The sequence below is a fragment of the Saimiri boliviensis genome, chromosome 14 (genome assembly GCF_048565385.1).
Source record: "Saimiri boliviensis isolate mSaiBol1 chromosome 14, mSaiBol1.pri, whole genome shotgun sequence".
Lineage (NCBI taxonomy): Eukaryota > Metazoa > Chordata > Mammalia > Primates > Cebidae > Saimiri > Saimiri boliviensis.
This window is the reverse complement of record NC_133462.1, coordinates 2,810,657-2,832,208: the sequence shown is the minus strand read 5'-3', so window position 1 is coordinate 2,832,208 and position 21,552 is coordinate 2,810,657. Positions and strand designations below refer to the sequence as shown.

The 21,552-nt window shown below is 42.6% G+C and overlaps 1 protein-coding gene across 1 annotated transcript in view; it reads left to right on the top strand.

Moving 5' to 3' along the window:
• NLRP8 (NLR family pyrin domain containing 8) overlaps window positions 1-21,339 on the top strand; it is a 36,112-nt gene extending 14,773 nt beyond the window's left edge. The window contains exons 5-10 of the mRNA XM_074385725.1: window positions 750-917; window positions 4,929-5,081; window positions 8,348-8,518; window positions 17,208-17,378; window positions 19,604-19,771; window positions 21,240-21,339. Of these exons, the coding sequence (XP_074241826.1) occupies window positions 750-917; window positions 4,929-5,081; window positions 8,348-8,518; window positions 17,208-17,378; window positions 19,604-19,771; window positions 21,240-21,339 (931 nt within the window). The remainder of the gene's footprint in view (window positions 1-749; window positions 918-4,928; window positions 5,082-8,347; window positions 8,519-17,207; window positions 17,379-19,603; window positions 19,772-21,239) is intronic.
• Window positions 21,340-21,552: the final 213 nt, after the last annotated feature.

Sequence of the window (21,552 nt, the reverse complement as noted above, 5' to 3'; positions counted from 1 at the left end):
TACAAAAATTTTTCAAAAAAGTAAATAGATGAGAAAGCTGAGCTTTGGAGGCCAGGCACAGTGGCTCATGCCTGTAATCCCAGCACTTCGGGGGGCTGAGGCAGGTGGATGACTTGAGATCAGGAGTTCAAGACCAGCCTGGACAACATAATGAAACTCCATCTCTACTAAAAATACAAAAGTTAGCCTGTTGGGATAGTGGGTGCCTGTAATCCCAGCTACTTGGGAGGCTGAGGCAGGACAATCACTTGAGCTGGGGAGGTGGAGGTTGCAGTGAGCTGAGATTGCGCCACTGCACTCCAGCCTGGGCAACAGAGCGAGACTCCATCTAACGAGAAAAAAAAAAAAAAAAAGAAAGCTGAGCTTTGTTATTAAAGAAATATAAATAAAAATTTTAAAACAGGAAGAGCATGATTTTAGGATAGTGTGGGCAAAAAAATTCCTCTGAATCCTTCAGGAATAGGGTGACCTTCCCTGTGTTTTAGGGAAGACCTGGTAGACCTCAGCCTGATACAATTCCAACCCTGTTTGTCATTCACTCTCTCTTAAAGTTTTCCCACGGATAGGACCTGAATAATCACACATTTGTGTCACTCTTCAATGGCCTGAACTCAATTGTAAACCCTCTGAGGGTGGGACGGTGCCTGTCCCACATGCAGCTGTAGCTTCTGGGAGCCTCGTTTGTGAGGCCACAGAATTCCATGACCGTGGATGGGACCCTATTACAAGGAGACGCTTTCCCTCTCCAGCTTACGGCGTGTGAATCGCACCGGGTTGAACAAGGACTTAATCGGTGTTTTGACCGGGAACAAGCACCTGAGATACTTGGAAATACAACACGTGGAAGTGGAGTGGAAGGCCATGAAGCTTCTCTGCACAGCGCTGAGATCCCCACGGTGCCGTCTGCAGTGTCTCAGGTGAGATTTGAGATGGGGATTGAGCAGGAACCAGGGTACTCGGATGGTCTTTTCAGGGGCGGTGATGAGAGGCTCGGCTTCCCCCTCTCCTTTCCTTTGATCTGCTGTCGGCTTTGTTCGACTTTAAAAGTACAATTTGACCAGGCTCTAGACCTGTCTGAAACCAGGAAACCCGAGCCCCAGCAGCGGATGGAGCAGCTCCTGCCCGATTGCAAGAGCAGGATGTTTTCTAACTGTTTATTTCAATCCTCGTGGGTATATAGTAGGTGGGTACGTTTATCAGATACATGAGATGTTTTGGCGCAGGCATGTAATGTGAAATAATCACATCTTGGAGAATGGGGGATCTAGCCCCTCAAGCATGTATCCTTTGTGTTACAGTCAATTTATACTTTTAGTTATTTTAGAATATACAATTTATTATTAAGGGCTGGGATTACAGGTGTGAGCCACCGTGTCCGACCCCCCCAAAATTTTTTTAATGGTCAAAAAACATTATTAAAAGAATATTTTATGATGAAAATTATATTAAATTCATGTTTCAGTGTTCATAAAGTTTTATTGGAACACAGTTGTATCCATTTGTTTACCTATAAGTTCTTTTAGAATGTATAACTTAGTTAATTTAGAATGTACAATTTATTATTGAGTTAGAATGTACAATTTATTATAACAGTTCCTCTGTTATGCTAGCAAATACTAGGTCTTATTCTTTTTTTAACCTGTTAAACTGTTTATGCCTCAGGCTACAATTTTTCTTTTTAATTTTTTCAATCAGACCTTGGCGATGACTTGAGCAGTGGGATATAAATAACTCCCACATGCTTAGCGTTCCAATTATGGAAGCCTAGGCATAAATGGTTTTAACCGTCCTGACTTTCCCCTGCCCCCAACCCTCCCACTACCCTTTCCAGCCTCAGGTAACCATCCTACTCCCAACGTCCATGAGGTCAATTGTTTGATTTTTAGATCCCACAAATAAGTTTGTCTTTCTGTGCCTGACTTACTTCACTCAACAGGATGAACTCCAGTTCTATCTATGTTGTTGCAAATGACTGAATCTCATTCTTTTTCATGGCTGAATAGTACTCCATTGTGTAGATGTACCACATTTTCTTTACCCATTTGTCTGTTGATGGACAGTTAGGTTGTTTCTAAGTCTTAGCCATTGAGAACAGAGCTGCCACCACCATGGGAATGCAGACATGTCTTTGACAGGCTGATTTCCTTTCTTTAAGATATCTTCCCAGCTGTGCATTGCCAGATCACATGGCAGTCTGCAAGAACTAATTTGTAATCATTGGGGAATTTCGTGAACCAATTGTTAAACAACATTTTAAAAAATTAAATTATAGGCTTACAAGTAGATTAAACAACAAAAATCAGAGGTTATCAAAATGCATCATTTCCTAATTATTTTACCGTTTGTTGTTATGACTGCTAGGGTTCAGCAAACTTTTTCTATGACATGCCAGATAAGAAACACTTTTGGCCTCTGAGGCCATGCCGTCTCTGTCGTGAAGACTGCCCCGTACCACAGTAGTGCCAAGGCTGCCAGAACTCCTATGTAAACAAATAGTTATAGCTGTATTCCAATAAAACTTTATGAACACTGAAATGTGAATTTAATATAATTTTCATATGTCACAAAATATTCTTTTAACCATTTAAAAATTTGGGGAAGGGGCAGACATGGTGGCTCACACCTGTAATCTTTGCCCTTTGGGAGGCCGAGGCAGGTGTATCACCTGAGGTTGAGAGTTTTAGACCAGCCTGGTTAACGTGGTGAAACCCCCGTCTCTACTAAAAATACAAAACTCAGCTGGGTGTGGTGGCATGCACCTGTAATCCCAGCTACTCAGGAGGCTGAGGCAGGAGAATTGCTTTAACCCGGGAGGCGGAGGTTGCAGTGAGCCAAGATCACACCACTGCACTCCAGCCTGGGCAACAGAGCAAAAACTCCATCTCAAAAAATATACATATAGTGCTTTTTTTTGGTAGTTGGTATGCTACGAAAACCAGGTGGCACTCCAAAGGAGGCACACAAGCCACAGCTTGCCAGCTCCTGAGCAGTGCCCTGGGGGCTGCTGCTGCCTGTCATACTCACTTGATGGAAACACGATGTCACAGTGCACAGCTACTCTCAGTGACCTCGCACTGTGAGCTGAACACCAGCCATGGTGGAGGCATTTACCCCACAGGCGGTGACCAACACTGCACATCAGGACTTCCTTCTCCAGAACGCCAGGGGTTAAACGTTTACCACCGTGCACGTGCTCGGACTCCATTTTTTTGGATTGTTTATCTTAATAGGTTTTAGGGTACAGGTCGTTTTTGGTTACATGGATAAGTTCTGTAGTGGTGGTTTCTAACATTTTAGTGCAGTCATCACCCCAGCAGTGTACACTGTATCCCATATGAAGTCTTTTATCCATCACCTCCTTCCCACCTTTACCCCAACCACAAGTCTCCGAGCCTGTTATGTCATTCTTATGCCTTTTCATCGTTATAGCTTAGCTCCCACCTATAGGTGAGAACATAAGATGTTTGGTTTTCCATCCCTGAATTACTTCACTTAGAACAATGGCCTCCAGCTCCATCCAAGTTGCTGCAAGAGAGACATCATTTCATTTTTTTTTTTTTTTTTCGAGGCAGAGTTTTTTGCTTTTGTTGCCCAGGCTGGAGTGCAATGGCGCAATCTTGGCTCACCACAACCTCCACCTCCCGAGTTCAAGTGATTCTCCTGCCTCAGCCTCCTGAGTAGCCGGGATTACAGGCATGTACCACCACGCCTGGCTGATTTTGTATTTTTAGTACAGATGGGGTTACTCCACGTTGGTCAGGCTTGTCTTGAACTCCCGACTTCAGGTGATTTACCTGCCTCGGCCTCCCAAAGTGCTGAGATGACAGGCATGAGCCACTGCGCCCAGCCCATTTCATTCCTTTTCTATGGCTGAGTAGTATTCCATGGTGTGTATAGACCTTATCCACTCTTTGGTCAATGGGTACTTAGGTGGGTCCCCTGTCTTTGCACTTGGGAATGGTCCTGCTATAAACATGCGTGTGCAAGTCTTTTTCACATAAGGACTTCTTTTCCTTTGTGTAGATACCCAGGAGTGAGATTGCTGGATCGAATGGTAGTTCTACCTTTAGTTCAGACCCCGCTTTTCAGCCTTTGTGTGTGAACGTTCTCTCAACAGAATTTGTATGACCTCTCGTTTTGTTTTCATCTGCCAAAGTTGCTCCTTTACATTCATCAGAACTGAATACAGCTTATAGATAATCTCTGCATTTCATTACCTCGCTTGCACAGAGCAGAAAGTCCTGGTACGCACAAGGCTTCACTGAACGTCTTTATATAAACTGCTCACCTTGAGGCCAAAATCCAGCCTGAGATGACAGTGGCTGTGGGACTCAGGAGAAGTTCTCTAATGCCACCGGACTTCAGTTTTTCACCTTGATGATGAGTGGCAGATAAATGCACAAAGTGTCAGTTAGACAGGAGAAATAAGCCTTGGGCTCTATTGCACAGCAGGCTGACTCTGACTATTAATAATGCATTGTTTATTTCAAAGTTGCTAAAGGAGTAGATTATTAACATTCTCGCTACAAAAAATTAAGTTGGTGAGATGACGGATATATTAATTAGCTTGATTGACTCTTGCTATAAGGTACACATCAGTGAAAATGTTACATTGGACTCCATAAATAAACATGACTATCATTTTCCAGCTTTTTTTGAAATTTCTATTTCAAGGAGCTGAGTGAAGATAGTTAGAGCTCAGTTGTTACTGTAATCCAGTTGATTACAGCCCCAAGAGTGTGTTGTTTTCTGCCGATGATTTGGTAGGAAGTTCCTGAGCTTGATGCAGGGGCACTGGCCAGAAAGTTGGAAATAACCCCCAGGTCTCTGCTGTGCAGACTGAGATGGGAAGCGCTGGGGTCCGGGAGACTCTATGAGAACCATTTTCCCCAGAGCCGTGGCTCAGCATTTGTGTCTGGTTTCTGCAGGTTGGAAGACTGCTTGGCCACCCCTAGAGTTTGGACTTACCTTGGCAATAATCTTCGAGGTAACAGATATCTGAAGACTCTCATGCTAAGAAAAAATTCCCTGGAGAACCGTGGGCTGTATTACCTGTCCGGTGGCCAGCTGGAGAGGCTGTTGTAAGTCTCCTTTCTGTGGCTGTTGTTGTGGTCGTGGTTGTGGTGGTGGTTTGTTAGATTTAGTGCTACCGTGAGAAAAGCAGTCACAGAGGAAGGTACACGTCTAGGAACAAACCCAAGTCTTGTGATCGATATTTCTATAGATAGGTCAATAAGCGTCCAGCCAAGAATGAAAGAGAAATAACATATCTACATAGAAGTATGTATTTATGTCCAATATCTAGTAATATATCAAGTATAATGAGCCCTGTGTAGCCATCATCCCGTTTATGAAACAGAACTCTTCAGTTCTGTTTTCCCCTGTTCTCACAGGTTTTATCGACCCTGCCCCCAACCCCACTGTGAAGACATAGTGAATCAGGCTGCTCAGGCTCCTTAATTTTTGTATAGTATTAACATTACTACCCATGTCTCCTTAAACAGGCATCACATCGTTTTGCATTGCTTTGAATTTTACATAAAAGGGCCAGGCACGATGGCTCATGCCTGTAATCCCAGCACTTTGGGAGGCCGAGGTGGATGGATCACCTGAGGTCAGTAGTTCAAGACCAGCCTAGCCAACATGGTCAAACTCCATCTCTACTAAAAACACAAAAATTAGCCAGGTGTGATGGCACATGCCTGTAATCCCTGCTACTCGGGAGGCTGAGGTAGGAAAATCGCTTGAACACAGGAAGCAGATGTTGCAGTGAGCCAAGATCTCACCACTGCCCTCCAGCCTGAATGACAGAGCGAAACTCTGTCTCAAAAAAAAAATTTTTTTTTTTACATAAAAGCATCACCTGTGATGTGTTCTTTTCCTGATCTGTATCTTAGTGTTCATCTGGTTAGTTGCTTCTATAGTTAATTCCTCTTCACTACAGAATGATATTGATATGAATATCCCAGAATTTAGTTATTCATTCACCCACAGTTGAGGTTTGGGCTACTTTCAATCTTAGCTACAGACAGACACACACAGACAGACAGACAGTCACACACACAAACGCACATGCACACACACTGTGATGAATATTCTAAGAACAGAATTGCTGGGCCGTGGTGAGCATTCATCTTCAATGTTACTGTGTTTGTTTCCAGAGTGTACCCATTGGCCAGAGCAATAGACAGTGCCCCAAACTCCACATTCTTTTTTTTTGAGATGGAGTTTCACTCTTGTTACCCAGGCTGGAGTGCAATGGCATGATCTCGGCTCACCGCAACCTCCGCCTCCTGGGTTCAGGCAATTCTCCTGCCTCAGCCTCCTGAGTAGCTGGGATTACAGGCACGTGCCACCATGCCCAGCTAATTTTTTGTATTTTTAGTAGAGACGGGGTTTCACCATGTTGACCAGGCTGGTCTCGATCTCTTGACCTCATGATCCACCCGCCTCAGCCTCCCAAAGTGCTGGGATTACAGGCGTGAGCCACCACACCTGGCCCAAACTCCACATTCTTAAACCAAGTCTTGTTATTATCAGTATTTTTGTTGGCATTTTTGCCCATCTGTTCAGCAGGAAATGGTACCTTATTGTATTAATTTGCATTTCCTTGATTACTAGTGACTATTTTTTAATAATCTGATGGTTCATCTTAGTTTATCTAATTTACATGTATTCTCATGTATTTAATGCATCTTTCCTTACTTATAACTTCTGAAATTATGTCTCTTCCTAAGCCATCTCCATTGTCTGCTATTTATTCTTTGATCATTGATGGTCTCTTTCTCTTCCCTCTTAATTCCATGTATTTATTTTCTATTTTTAATTTTTTTTTGAGATGAAGTCTTGCTGTGTTGCCCAGACTGGAGTTCGGTGGTATGATCTCAGCTCACTGCAACCTCTACCTCTCAGGTTCAAGTGATTCTCCTTCCTCAGCCTCTTGAGTAGCTGGGATTACAGGCACTCACCACCACACCCAATAAATTTTTGCATTTTTAGTAGAGATGGGGTTTCACCATGTTGGTCAGGCTGGTCTTGAAGCCCTGACTTCAGGTGATCCACCTGCCTTGGCTTCTCAAAGTGCTGGGATTACAGGCGTGAGCCACTGTACCCGGTCTTTTTTTTTTTTTCCAGTTTTTAATCTTCTTTTATTTCAATAGTTTTGGGGGAACAGGTGGTGTTTGGCTACGTGAATAAGCTTTTTTTTAGTGGTGATTTCTGGGTGTGCCCAACATCCAAGCACTGTACACCATACCCAACGTGTAGTCTTTTATTCCTTGAAACCCCTTCATCATTTACCCCGAGTCCCCAAAGTCCAATGAATCATTCTTATGCCTTTGCGTCCTCATAGCTTAGCTTACACACGAGTGAGAATATACCATGTTTGGTTTTCCATTCCTTAGTTACTTCACTTAGAAAAATAGTCTCCAATTCCACCCAGGTTTCTACAAATGCCATTATTTCATTCCTTTTTTTGGCTGAATGGTGTATTCCATGGTGTGTGTGTGTGTGTGTGTGTGTGTATCACATTTTTTTATCTACTTGTTGATTAATAGGCATTTGGGTTCCATATTTTTGCAATTGTCAATTGTGCTGTTATAAACATGCATGTGCAAGTATCTTTTTCACCTAATGACTTATTTTCCTCTGGGTGGATACTCAGTAGTGGATCAAATGGTAGATCTACTTTTAGTTCTTTAAGGAATCTCCACACAGGTTTCCATAGTGGTTGTACTAGTTTATATTCCCACCAGCAGTGTAAAAGTGTTCCCTTTTCACTGCATCCATGCCAATACCTATTTTTTTTAAAAAATATGGCCATTCTTGCAGGAGTGAAGTGATATCACATTGAGGTTTTGATTTGCATTTCTGTAATGTGGAAAAAATCAAGCATTTTTCCATATGCATTTTGGCCATTTGTGTATCTTTTGGTAATTGTATATCTTCTTTTGGGAATTGTCTATTCATGTCTGTAGCCCATTTTTGGATGGGATTTTTCTTTCTTGCTGATTTGTTCTTTGTAGATTCTAAATATTAGTCCTTTGTCAGATGGATAGATTGTGAAGATTCTCTCCCACTCTGTGGGCTGTTGACTCTGCTGATTATTTCCTTTGCTGTGCAGAAGCTTTTCAGTCTAATGATTTTCTTGTTCCACGATTCCTTCACCCTGCCATTCCCACATCAAAGCTGCTGTCCTTTCCTTTAAAGCTTGGAAGTCCTGAATGGTGATGATAGAGGTGTGAGGATGCTTCTGTGTTCAGAGGGAGAGCCCCGACTGAGTGACCACTCCTCTGTGTGAGAGAAAGACCTGTCTCCATCCAGTCACCTGTGTGCTTCTCTCCCACAGGATAGAGAACTGCAACCTTACAGAGCTTACTTGTGAAAGCCTTGCATCCTGTCTCAGGCAGAGTAAGATGCTGACACACCTGAGCCTGGCGGAGAATGCCTTGAAAGATGAAGGGGCCAAGCATATTTGGAAAGCTTTGCAACACTTGAGATGTCCTCTGCAGAGGCTGGTGTAAGTCCCAGAATATTTTCTTCTTGGAACTCCCTGAAGCTGAACAGGGTGATGAAGAGAACCTGTTATATATTCGTTTATGTCACATATTTATTAAGTGCCCACTGCGTGTTAGGCATGGTGCTGGTGCTGAGGGGGAAAGCATAATAAAGAGGAGGGTTGTTATTTCTGATTCAGAGGCAAATTATCTAGAGGTAGAGTTCTCAAACTGTGTACCAAGATACCCAGGAGTAAACTCAGAGGGACTGCAGGGTATTTTAAATTTAAAGTAGATTGACATCTGTTCATCACTGTAAGAACTGCTACTTCAAGGTATAAGAATTAAAGAGGAAAGAAACACAAAAGGTGGCTTGACAGTTAAGAACAGATTTATTTTAGAGAAAAGAAACATGAGAGGGGCTTCTGGCCGAGTTGGGTCAGAGACGCACTCCCTTACAGACTAAGAGTTTCTAGGGATTCAGGGTGGGAGAGTTTACCCGAGGCTTGGACTGCATCTGTGTCTCTTTGTTGTGCTTTTCTGGGTGGGAGAGTTGTGTGTCTGTTCCCATACCTCTTCCTGCAGCTGCAGACACACCTCCAGGTCTGCTTTTAGTTTCCCTATCTTAGCACGCCTGAAGGGAAAGGATTGTGCTTATGAAAGCCCACTGTTTTCCTGGGGCCCACTGTATGACTGTGAAGTTTGGCAGTTATCCAAGAGACTTTCCCCCCACCTCCCTCTGTGCCTCAGCTGTCTTATCTGTGTTTTACTGTCTGCTGTATCTGGCTGCTTATAGTTAGTGGTGAAGTGATTTCCTTTAAATGCACAAGGCTAGAAAGGGAGCTAGAATATTTTTTTTGTACTTTAGATTCTGGGGTACCTGCAGATCATGCAAGATTGTTGCATAGGTACATTAATGGTAAGGTGGTTTGCTGCCTCCATCCCCCCATCACTTGGACCTGACATTTCTCCCATGTTATCCCTCCCCATCCTGTCTCCCACTATCCCTCCCCTAGCCCCCTAAATAGGCCCCAGGTGTGATGCCCCCATCTCTGTGTCCACGTGTTCTCGTTGTTCAACACCTGCCTATGAGAACATGCGGTGTTTGATTTTCTGTTCTTGTGTCAGTTTGCTGAGAATGATGGTTTCCAGGTTCATCCATGTCTCTATAAAGGACACGAACTCATCATTTTTTATAGCTGCATAGTATTCCATGGTGTATATGTGCCACATTTTCTTTGTCCAGTCTATCATTGATGGGCATTTGGGTTGGTTCCAGGTCTTTGCTATTGTAAACAATGCTGTGATAAACCTGCATCTGCATGTGTCTTTATAACAGAATGATTTATAGTCTTTTGGGTATATACCCAGTAATGGTATTGCTGGGTCAAATGGAATTTCTATTTCTAGATCCTTGAGGAGTCACCACACTGTCTTCCACAATGGTTGAACTAAATTTACACTCCCACCAACAGGGTAAACGTGTTCCTACTTCTCCACATCCTCTCCAGCATCTGTTGTCTCTAGATTTTTTTTTATGATCACCATTCTAACTGGCATGAGATGGTATCTCAGTGTGGTTTTGATTTGCATTTCTCTAATGACCAGTGGTGATGAACATTTTTTCGTATGTTTGTTGGCTTCATATATGTCTTCTTTTGAAAAATGTCTGTTCATATCCTTCACCCACTTTTGGATGGGTTTGTTTGTTTGTTTTCTTGTAAATCTGTTTTAATTATTTGTATATTCTGGATGTTAGCCCTCTGTCAGATGGGTAGGTTGCAAAAATTTTTTCCCATCCTGTTGGTTGCTGATTTGCTCTAATGATTCTTTCTTTTGCTCTACAGAAGCTCTGAATTTTAATTAGATCCCCTTTGTCTATTTTGGCTTTTGTTACCATTGCTTTTGGTGTTTTAGTCATGAAGTGCTTGCCTATACCTACATCCTGGATGGTTTTGCCTAGGTTTTCTTCTAGGGTTTTTGTGGTGTTAGGTCTTATGTTTAAGTCCTTAATCCATCTGAAGTTAATTTTAGTGTAAGGTGTCAGGAAGGTGTCCAATTTCTACTTTCTGCATATTGCTAGCCAATTTTTCCAACACTATTTATTAAACAGGGGATCCTTTCCCCATTGCTTGTTTTTGTCAGGTTTGGCAAAGATTAGATGGTTGTAGATGTGTGGTATTGCTCCGGAGGCCTCTGTTCTGTTCCATTGGTCTATGTCTCTGTTTTGGTACCAGTACCATGCTGTTTGGATTACTGTTGCCTTGTAGTATAGCTTGAAGTCCAGCAGCGTGATGCCGCCAGCTTTATTCTTTTTGCTTAGGATTGTCTTGGCTATGCAGGTTCTCTTTTGGTTCCATATGAAGTTTAAAGTGGTTTTTTCCAATTCTGCAAAGAGGGTCATGGGTAGTTTGATGGGCATAGTGTTAAATCTATAAATTCTCTGGGCAGTATGGCCATTTTCATGATATTGACTCTTCCTAACCATGGGCATGGAATATTTTTCCATCTGTTTGTGTCCTCTCTTACTTCCTTGAGCAGTGGTTTGTAGTTCTCCTTAAAGAGTTCCTTCAGGCCGGGCGCGGTGGCTCAAGCCTGTAATCCCAGCACTTTGGGAGGTCGAGGCAGGTGGATCACGAGGTCGAGAGATCGAGACCATCCTGGTCAACATGGTGAAACCCCGTCTCTACTAAAAATACAAAAAATTAGCTGGGCATGGTGGTGTGTGCCTATAATCCCAGCTACTCAGGAGGCTAAGGCAGGAGAATTGCCTGAACCCAGGAGGCGGAGGTTGCGGTGAGCCGAGATCGTGCCATTGCACTCCAGCCTGGGTAACAAGAGCGAAACTCCGTCTCAAAAAAAAAAAGAGTTCCTTCACGTCCTTTGTTAGTTGTATTCCTAGATTCCTAGATGTTTTATTCTCCTTGAAGCAATTGTGAATGGGAAATCACTCTTGATTTGCTTCTCTGTTTGTCTGTTAATGGAGTATAGGAATGCTTGTGATTTCTGCACGTTGATTTTGTATCCTGAGACTTTGCCGAATTTGCTTATCAGCTTAAGGAGAATTTGGGCTGAGATGATGGGGTCTTCTAAATATACAATCATGTCATCTGCAAATAGAGACAATTTGAATTCCTCCTTTCCTAGTTGAATATTCTTTATTTCTTCTTCTTGCCTGATTGCTCTGGCTAAGACTTCCAATACTATACTGAATAAGAATGTTGAGAGAGGGTATTTTTGTCTTGTGCCAGTTTTCAAAGGGAATGCTTCCAGTTCTTGCCCATTCAGTATGTTATTGGTTGTGGGTTTGTCATACATAGATTTTATTATTTTGTGATACATTCTATCGATACCTAGTTTATTGAGAGTTTTTAGCATAAAGGGATGTTGAATTTTGTCGAAGGCCTTCTCTGCATCTATTGAGATAATCATGTGGTTTTTGTCTTTGGTTCTATTTATGGGGTGGATTACGTTTATGGACTTGCGTATGTTGAACCAGCCTTGCATCTCTGGGATGAAGCCTACTTGATTGTGATGGATAAGCTTTTTGATATGCTGTTACAATCAGTTTGCCAGTATTTTATTGAAGATTTTTGCATCTCTGTTCATCACGGAGATTGGCCTGAAGTTTTCTTTTTTTGTTGAGTCTCTGCCAGGTTTTGGTATCAGGATGATTTTGGTCTCATAAAATCAATTGGGGAGGATTTCCTCTTTTTGTATTGTTTGGAATAGTTTCAGAAGGAATGTACTAGCTCCTCTTTGTATGTCTGGTAAAATTCAGCTGTGAACCTGTCTGGACCTAGACTTTTTTTGGTTGGTAGCAACTATTAATTGCTGCCTCAACTTCAGCCCTTTTTATTGGTCTATTCAGGGTTTCAACTTCTTCCTGGTTTAGTCTTGGGAGGGTGTAAGTGTCCAGGAATTTATCCATCTCTTCCAGGTTTACTGGTTTATGTGCATAGAGTTGTTTGTAGGAATCTCTAATGGTAGTTTGTATTTCTGTAGCATCAGTGGTAATAACTCCTTTATCGTTTTTTATTGCATCTGTTTGATTCTTCTCTCTTTTCTTTTTTATTAATCTGGTTAGCAGTCTGTCTATTTTGTTGATCTTTTCAAAAAACCAGCTCTTGGATTTATTGATTTTCTGAAGGGTTTTTTTGTGTCTGTATCTCCTTCAGCTCCGTTCTGATCTTAGTTATTTCTTGTCTTCTGCTAGCTTTTGAGTTTTTTTTGATCTTGCTCCTCTAGTTCTTTCAACTTTGATCATAGGATGTCAATTTTAGATCTTTCCTTGCTTCTCATGTGGGCATTTATTGCTACAAATTTCCCTCTAGACACTGCTTTGAATGTGTCCCAGAGATTCTGGTACGTTGTGTCTTGTTCTCAATGGTTTCAAAGAACATCTTTATTTCTGCCTTCATTTCATTGTTTATCTAGTTGATATTCAGAAGCCAGTTGTTCAGTTTCCATGAAGTTGTGGTATTTTCAGTTAGTTTCTTAATCCTGAGATCTAATTTGATTGCACTGTCGTCTGAGAGACTGTTTGTTATTATTCCCATTCTTTTGCATTTGCTGAGGAGTGATTTACTTCCAATGATATGGTCAGTTTTACAGTAGGTGTGATGTGGTGCTGAGAAGAATGTATATTCTGTGCCTTTGGTGTAGAGAGTTCTGTAGATGTCTATTAAGTTTGCTTGTTCCAGTTCTGCACTCAGGTCCTGGATATCCTTGTTGATTTTCTGTCTCATTGATCTGTCTAATATGGACAGTGGAGTGTTTAAGTCTCCCACAATTATTGTGTGGAAATCTGTCTCTTTGAGGTTCACTAAGAACTTGCTTTATGTACCTGGGTGCTCCTGTATTGGGTGCGTACATATTTAGGATAGTTGTCTCCTCCTGTTGCATTGGTCCTTTCGCCATTATGTAATGCCTTTCTTTGTCTCTTTTGATCTTTGTTGGTTTAAAGTCCATTTTATCAGAAACTAGAATTGCAACCCCTGTTTTTTTTTTTTTTGCTCTCCATTTGCTTGGTAGATCTTCTTCCGTCCCTTTATTTTGAGTCTATGTATGTCTTTGCACGTGAGATGTAAGCAGGATGTTTCTCACAGCCGGAACCCCTGTGATATGTTTCACTTTGACCAAGATCTGCAAAATAGCGGGAGCTTGCAGAATGGTGCTATTTGGACTAACAGAGACAGAGACAGAGAGGGAGGGAAAGAAAGAGAGAGGGAGAGAGGGAGAGATCAAGAGACAGAGATAGTTTACTGGGTGGACAGGGGGAGCTCACAGACTTAACAGATAATGAAAGGAATTGAGTTTAGGGAGAGGGAGGCACTCGGCTCCCATCACGCGTTCTTCCTATCACGAGCATTCACAGCCAGCTGTGTCCTCCAAGGGCAATGTCAAGAGTCCCTTCCTCACGGGCACAGTCACTCAGGATTCAGAGTGGAGGTGTGCCGTGTTCCTCTTGATGATGCCATGTCTTTGAAAAGCCTCAGCATTTGCAGCAAGTGAACCTAGATCACCAGCCTGCACCCTGACCAGCGGGAACGTGGGAACAGGAGCCTCTCCTCTGCCATCTGAGATGAGAGGTGGTGTTTCCTCCATGCCAGATCGTGCAACACGCAATTCCACAAGAGGAGGAAGGAGATCAGTGCCCGCAAGCCCTGCAAATGAAGGCAGATGCTTGCTACTGTGTACAACCTGAGCCGTCTCTTGTGTGACTTCTTATTTGTTTGTTGGTTGGTTTGTTTTGAGATGGAGTCTCACTCTTGTTACCCAGGCTGGAGTGCAGTGACATGATCTCCACTCCCTGCAACCTCCACCTCCTGGGTTCAAGCGATTCTCCTGCCTCAGCCTCCTGAGTAGCTGGTGCAGGCACCTGCCATCACACCTGGCAAATTTTTATCTTTTTGTAGACATGTTTCACTACGTTAGCCAGGCTGGTCTTGAACTCCTAACCTCAGGTGATCTGCCCACCTTGGCCTCCCAGAGTGCTGGGATTACAGGCGTGAGCCACCATGCCTGACCAGTGATTTCCAATTAAGAGTGTTTTTGCTCCTGAGGGACACTTGGAAATGTTGGGAGATATTTCATGTTGGCACGACCTGGGAAAGGAGAATGCTATTGGCAGCTAGTGAGAAGAGCCCAGGGATATTATGAAGCATCCTACAGTGTACAGGGTGGCCCAGAAAGCAAAGAATTATCCATCCCCAAAAGTCGATCATGCTGGGAATGAGAAACCCCAGCCTCTTCCGGACCCCCGATTCTATCAATGAGATACCAGTAGACCCTCTTACTATTCTGGTTTTCTTTCATTGGTTAAAGGGCTCATCACCACCCACTTCACTGATTCCGAACTCATTTGTGAGCCACAAATTACAATGGGGAAAACATCAACTGGGATATGTGGATATAAAGTGAACTGGTAACTTGGATTTAATGCAATAAAGTACTTCAGGAGAGAAGCTACAAGATGCCTTTTGGAACAGGCGAGACACCAAAGTGTGATTTGTAGCAGGAAATTAGAGATCTGGAGAGCCCGATGGGGTTGCAGGATGATTTCATTTAAGGTGACCACAGGCTCAGCAGAATCGCTTTCTAATTCTGAGCAGAGGACAAAGAAAATGGGGTGCCTTTTATGTACCTGGGTGGTACAGGATGATGAAGCTGGAAGCGGGTTTTACAGAGGCCAGAACAAAGAACCGTTAATTTACTTATGACATGTTTTGTGATGCATTTTACGTTTGAAAAGTCACACTTTGAGAAACACATTCCATGGTCTTGAGCCTGTCTGCTTTGTGACCTTGTAGCTGGTGAGCAAGAAACACAGGAACTTGTAGATGCCAGGGAAGTTTGCGAAGAGTGTGGGGAGGATAGGTCAGGTTCAGTGGTTTACAGGGGGGCAGGTAATATTCTGTCTTAGATCTGGGGAGGTATTACATTAAACAGCACACAACACCGTAAAATTTATTATATAGCAACTACAAATTGTAATGTTCTGTTTTGCTATTATTGCCATTATTTAATTTCCTTCTTCATTTTAAGTACGGTTCAGATGGGTAGGGGGTGGCCACCTCACACCGGCTGTACTGTTACCCCGCCCCTTCACTGCCTGGGTCCTGAATCAGCTTCACCTTAGAGAAGCCACCTCTGATGGTTCTATTTAAAGCAGTCCAGCCTCACTCCACCTCAGCCAGCTTGCTTTTCGTCCTATTGCTGTGTTTGATTCCTGCAAAGTATTTATCAGAGCCATGGTATGTGGGAGCCAAGTGCGAGTCTCTTGCCAACTCCACATGCAGGGACGTCAATTTCATAGGTTGAAATCAGCCTTGGCAGAAGTGTTTACACCACGGAAATTGGCAGTCACTACACAGTAAGCTTTTGTCTGTTTGCTCTTGAGAGCTGGTTTACTGGGACATCACTGAACCATAACCACTGAATCTGCCTCTTTTTGCCTCACATGAGAATATGGGCTGCTAAAAGGCAGGAGCCTTGCCTGTGTGAGTTCCCGTCCCCTAATTCAATGCCCAAAGCCTAGTAAATCTCTGCAAATGTTTGTGAAATGCATGAGGTGGAGCAAAATACCCGCGGAAACATTGATACTTTTAGCTTACCAAAAAGCAGCAGGGAATGGCACCACTGCTCTGGAAAACAGCCGTGGCAGTTTCTCAAAAGGTGAAGCACAGATGGCTAGTTGTGGTGGCTCGTGCCTGTAATCCTAGCACCTTGGGAGGCTGAGGTGGGTGGATCACTTGAGGTCAGGAGTTCAAGACAAGCCTGGCCAACTTAGAGAAACCCTGTCTCTGCTAAAAATACAAAAAATTCACCAGACGTGTTGGCAGGCACCTGTAATCCCAGCTACTTGGGAGGCTGGGGCAGGAGAATCACATGAGCCCAGGAGGCAGAGGTTGCAGTGATCTGAGATTGTACGACTGCACTCCAGGCTGGGTGACACAGTGAGACCCCATCTCAAAAAAAAAAAAAAAAAGGTGAAGCACAGACTGAATTCTTGAGCCATCAGTCACACTTATAGGTATATCCACAAAGGAAATAAAAATCTACCTCCACATGAAGACTTACACACAGAAGTTCACAGCAGCATTGGTCATAATACCCATGTCATAATAACCATAAGACACAGAAACAACCCATTTCTGTTCACTGATGAAGGCATAAACAAAGTATGGTGTATTCATGTGATGGAATGTTGTTTAATTGTTAAATACTGATTCATGCTACAACATGGATGAATCTTCAAAATATACTAAACGAAAGAAGCTAAACGCAAAAGGTCACAGATGATTCCATTTAAATGACGTGCCAAGAATAAGCAAATCCAGAACAAGAAAGCAAATTAGTGGAGCTAGGGCTGGGGTGGGTTGGTGGAAGAAGTGAGAAGTGGCTTCTAAAGTGTCCAGCATTTTCCTTTGAGGTGATAAAACATTCTAAACTGAATTTACAAAAATATTCTAAAATTGGGGTGATGATCGTACAACTTTATAAATAGACCAGAAACCAATGTTTTTTACACTTTAAATGGGTGAATGGTGATTTACATTAATTGCATCTTGGTTATGCCATTATGCAAAAAACAAACAAAAACAACAACAACAAAAACAGAACCCAAAACAAAGAAGTAAAACCTAAGTAAAACCGGTTTTTTTTTGTTTGTTTGTTTTTCTTTTTTTCTCGACCCATGTTTCTTTGCAGGCTGAGAAAGTGTGACTTGACCTTTGATTGCTGTCAGGATATGATCTCTGCGCTCCGAAAAAATAAAACCCTGAAAAGTCTTGACCTGAGTTTTAATAGCCTGAAGGATGATGGGGTGACCCTGCTGTGTGAGGCCCTGAAGAATCCTGACTGTACAGTGCAGATCCTGGAGTAAGTGGCCCCTCCGCTCCTCCTATGAGACCAGGAGAATTGTAGATAAGCTTCTCTCAGGATGGAAGATACGATAGGAAAGTGTTGTCTTTTTCAGTTTCTGGAGTGTTCCCTCCATTGAATTGGAGACCTTGGAAGCTTCTGAGCAGTGGTTCTCAAAGTGTGCAGCAGTTTCACCTGGGCAGGGCACATGCACATTTTGGAGTCACACTTCAGACCCAGGGAATCAGAAACTCTGGGGGCGGGATGCGGCAATCGGTGTTAACAATTGTTTTAGAAAATACTCTTCCCGTTGAATAAAAGATAACAAAGAGTTTGTCCATTTTAGACTGACATTTCAGATGACTGGTCTTCTGAAATTGCATTTTACACTTAGGAGATATATATGGCTGGGGCCTTTTATGTATCTATATACATATATATGTACAGATACATACTTACATATTGTTTATATGTATATACTTATATATTACACATGTAAGTATATATTATCTTTATGTAAGAATACATAAATATATAATATATGTAAATATGTTATATAGTATATACTTACATATTATGTTATATATTTTATATGTAATTTATATTATATACAAATGTATATGTAAATATATAACATATATATTTTATATAATACATAAAAATTTTTTTAAATATTATATATGAAAATATATAATGTTTGTATATTTCCCTCTTCTTTATGGTCTCTTTAGTAACATGTATTCCAGCCAGTGATATAAAAGGATTCATTCTCTTTTTAATTCTTTGAGTGGTTACCTTAAGTATTTGGAAAAGACTTGTAAACATCTCTTCTCTCATGATCAAAAAATGAATCTAATTTTTCCTCCTTCAACCCAGATTTTCTGCCCTCCATTAGTATAATCTTTGTTTTTAATCTAGCTCATTTAAATCATTGTCTTATAGTACATCTTTCATTTCTAGGATTAGTTTGGATAATGATGTTCATTTTTGTTGATTTGCTTCTCAAATTCAGTATGAATTCACGGCCAGTCATGATTCTTTGACTCCTCAAATTTAGTCTTGGGTTTTAAGTGTTGATTTATCTCTTAGATTGAGTGAAATATATTTTCAGGTAGGAAAAAGCTTTCTATAGTTGAAAGTATTTCTATAGTATTTTCTAAGCCTTTGCTTGTGTGAGATTGTTTTTTAATCTACTTTCAGCCATGAGCAGTAACTTGTCTTAGCGTAAAGTTCACGGACCCCATCTGTCTTAGTCTGTTTTCTGTTGCTTATAACAGAACAGCTGAAACTGCATGACTTATAAAGGAAATGAATATGGAGGCTGAGAAGTCCAAAGTGGAGGGCTTGCATTTGGTGAGAGCCTTAGTGCTGGTGGGGACTCTCTGCAGGGTCACTAATGAGTCACTCAGCATGCTATATACTGGCTCAGCTCTCTTTCCCTCTTCTTATAAAGCCACCCATCCCACTCCTATAATAACCCATTAATCTAATAGTCCATGAATTTCACTCTGCTCAAGGACTCTTATGTGCCAGCATTGTATTTATGATACACAGCACCTCTCAGAGGCATGGCAACTTATTTGTAGATGTGCCTCCCCAACTTTTCAGTGAGTACTGTATGGGAGGGCAACGTGACTTACTCATAGAAGGATTTGAGCTGGGTATGATGGCATGTACCTGCATTCCCAGCTACTCGGGAGGCTAAGGTAGGAAGCTTGCTTGAAACAAAGAAGTTGAGGCTACAGTGAGCCATGGTCACACTACTGCATTCTAGCTTGGGCAACAGAATGAGACTCAGTCGCCAAAAAATTTTTTTAAAAATCCAAACACCTGGCCCATTAGGATGATAAAACCATGCTATTTGAATAAATATATTTGTCTCCTCCCTCAGTACCCTGCCCAGTCAATCCAGGAAGGCAAGGATGGTGTGTGTTGCTCACTCTTGTGTCAAAAAATGTCCACTAGGTGGAATCAAATATCTTTTGAATAAATGAAGATAACTAGGCACAAGCTATTTTCAAAACATATACTTGGCTCATAAATTCTTAGAGTGAGGAATTTCATAGCCTGCTCTGAAATCACCCAAAGGACACAAGCTGATGGGACTGTAGGTGCATAGAACAGAGTTGGAACAACATCATGCATTCTTGTCACAGTGTGATTTCTTGGCTATAAGCCGTCACACCAGCTGAGCTCTGAGATGAGTCGTGATGCCTTCTCTGCCATCTCTTTCTATGTCACAGGCTGGAAAACTGCCTGTTCACCTCCAGCTGCTACCAGGCCATGGCTTCCATGCTCTGTGAAAACCAACATCTGAGGCATCTGGACTTGAGGAAGAATGCGATTCGAGTCCACAGCATTCTGACCTTGTGCGATGCCTTCCCAAGCCAAAAGAAGAGAGAGATCATCTTGTAAGTCTCCACCAGGTTTCCTTTGCAGAAACAGTCACCCAAGAAGATCTCCTTGTAAAGAGTGAGATGCTGGGCTGGGTGCGGTGGCTCACACCCACAATCCCAGCGTTTGGGAAGACTAGGATGGGCGGATCGCTTGAGTCTGGAGTTCAGACCAGCCTGGGCAGCATGCCAAAACCTTGTCTTAGACGAAAAAATACAAAACTTAGCTAGGCATGCTGGTGCATGCCTACAGTCCCAGATACTCAAGAGGCTGAGGTGAGAGGATCCCTTGGGCCCAGGAGGTTGAGGCTGCAGACTGCACTCCAGGCTGAGCAATGGAGTGAGAACCTGTCTCTAAAAATAGAAAGTGAGATGGTGGACCTGAGATGCTATACTTCAGGTGCTGCTACCATCCTGCTTTTGCTTCCTGGGGATTTATAGTTCCTCAGTGTAGCGTTCAAACCCTCAACTCCTACTTTTATCTAAAGGAACCATTGACCGAGATTCTGATATTTTTTTCTTTTTTTCATCTTCCCTTTTCTTTGTTTCTTCACCTTTTCTTCTTAAACGACTGTTTGTTATTGCCACCTACCAGTTATATAGCTGTGAACAAGTTAGCTTATCTTTCTGAGCCTCGATTTGCTCATCTATAAAATTGGGATGGTGTCTTCCCCCGTGGAGGTTTTATGATGACTGAAACAAAAGTCACACATACGGCACTTAGCACAGTGTGTACCACGTGTTCTCAACCAGTGCTGGGTTCTGGGTGGAGGATATAATTTTTCCTGGTGTATTAATCATCTATTTCTATGCAATGAATTACTTCAGTGCTTAATAACTTAAAGCAATAAAAGGTGTATTGTCTTACACAATTTCTGAGGGTCAGATATACAAAAGTGACATCTCTGGGTGGTTCTAGCTTGTGGTCTCTCACGAGGTCTCAGCTGAGCCACTGGCTGGGGTTTGATGAGGGCTGTTGAATCTGCTTTCAGGCTCACTTGTGTGGCTGTGGGCAGGGGGCCTCAGTTGTTCTCCAGGGGGTTGCTCATGATATTCCAGCCGGCTTCCTCCAGAACCAGAAGCTGAGAGAGGCAGAGGCAGAGGGAGACGGTGGCCGAGAGAGATGATTGACAGCCCAAAACAGAGCCACAGTCTTTTATTACTTAACCTTGAAAGTGACGTCCCATCACTTCTGCCTTGTTCTGTTGGCCACGCAGTCCAGCCCTGGTCCAGTGGGAAAGGGAGCCAAGCAAGGGCGTGATTAGCAGGAGGAGGGATCATTGAGGCTGACTTGGTTGAACCCCAAGGCATTTTGAATTCATTCCTGAGCTCCTGAGAGCACCCCTCTTTATCTTGACCTACGGCAGGGGGTCAGGGGGGCCTCCTAGGTGGTAACTTTGTGTTCTAGAGGTTTCGCCTACATTTGGGGGGGCTCCAAAAGAAAACCAAATGTAAGAAAACAAAACCTTGTTTTTATCCTTCCCAGGGAGAAGAAAGACAGTAACAAAGCGGATGTACTGGCAAGACTGGAGGGCCCTAAGGTGAAAGGAGACTTCCTGAAGATAGTACAGGACTGGCGCTCTTAGCGCTAAGATGAAGCAATAGAGACAAATCCGTCTGGACCCTCTGGTGCCGGATCTGTTGGCCCTCTGGATATGTTGTTTTTCCTAGTGAGAAACTGAGAAACAGCTGCCTGTTTTGTGGACTGTCCTGAGTCTGGAATGGCTCCATTAGTTCCGGGAACTGGTGTGGGCCATGACCTCCAAATAGGTCCCTCAATGTTATGGAGTGTCATGTGT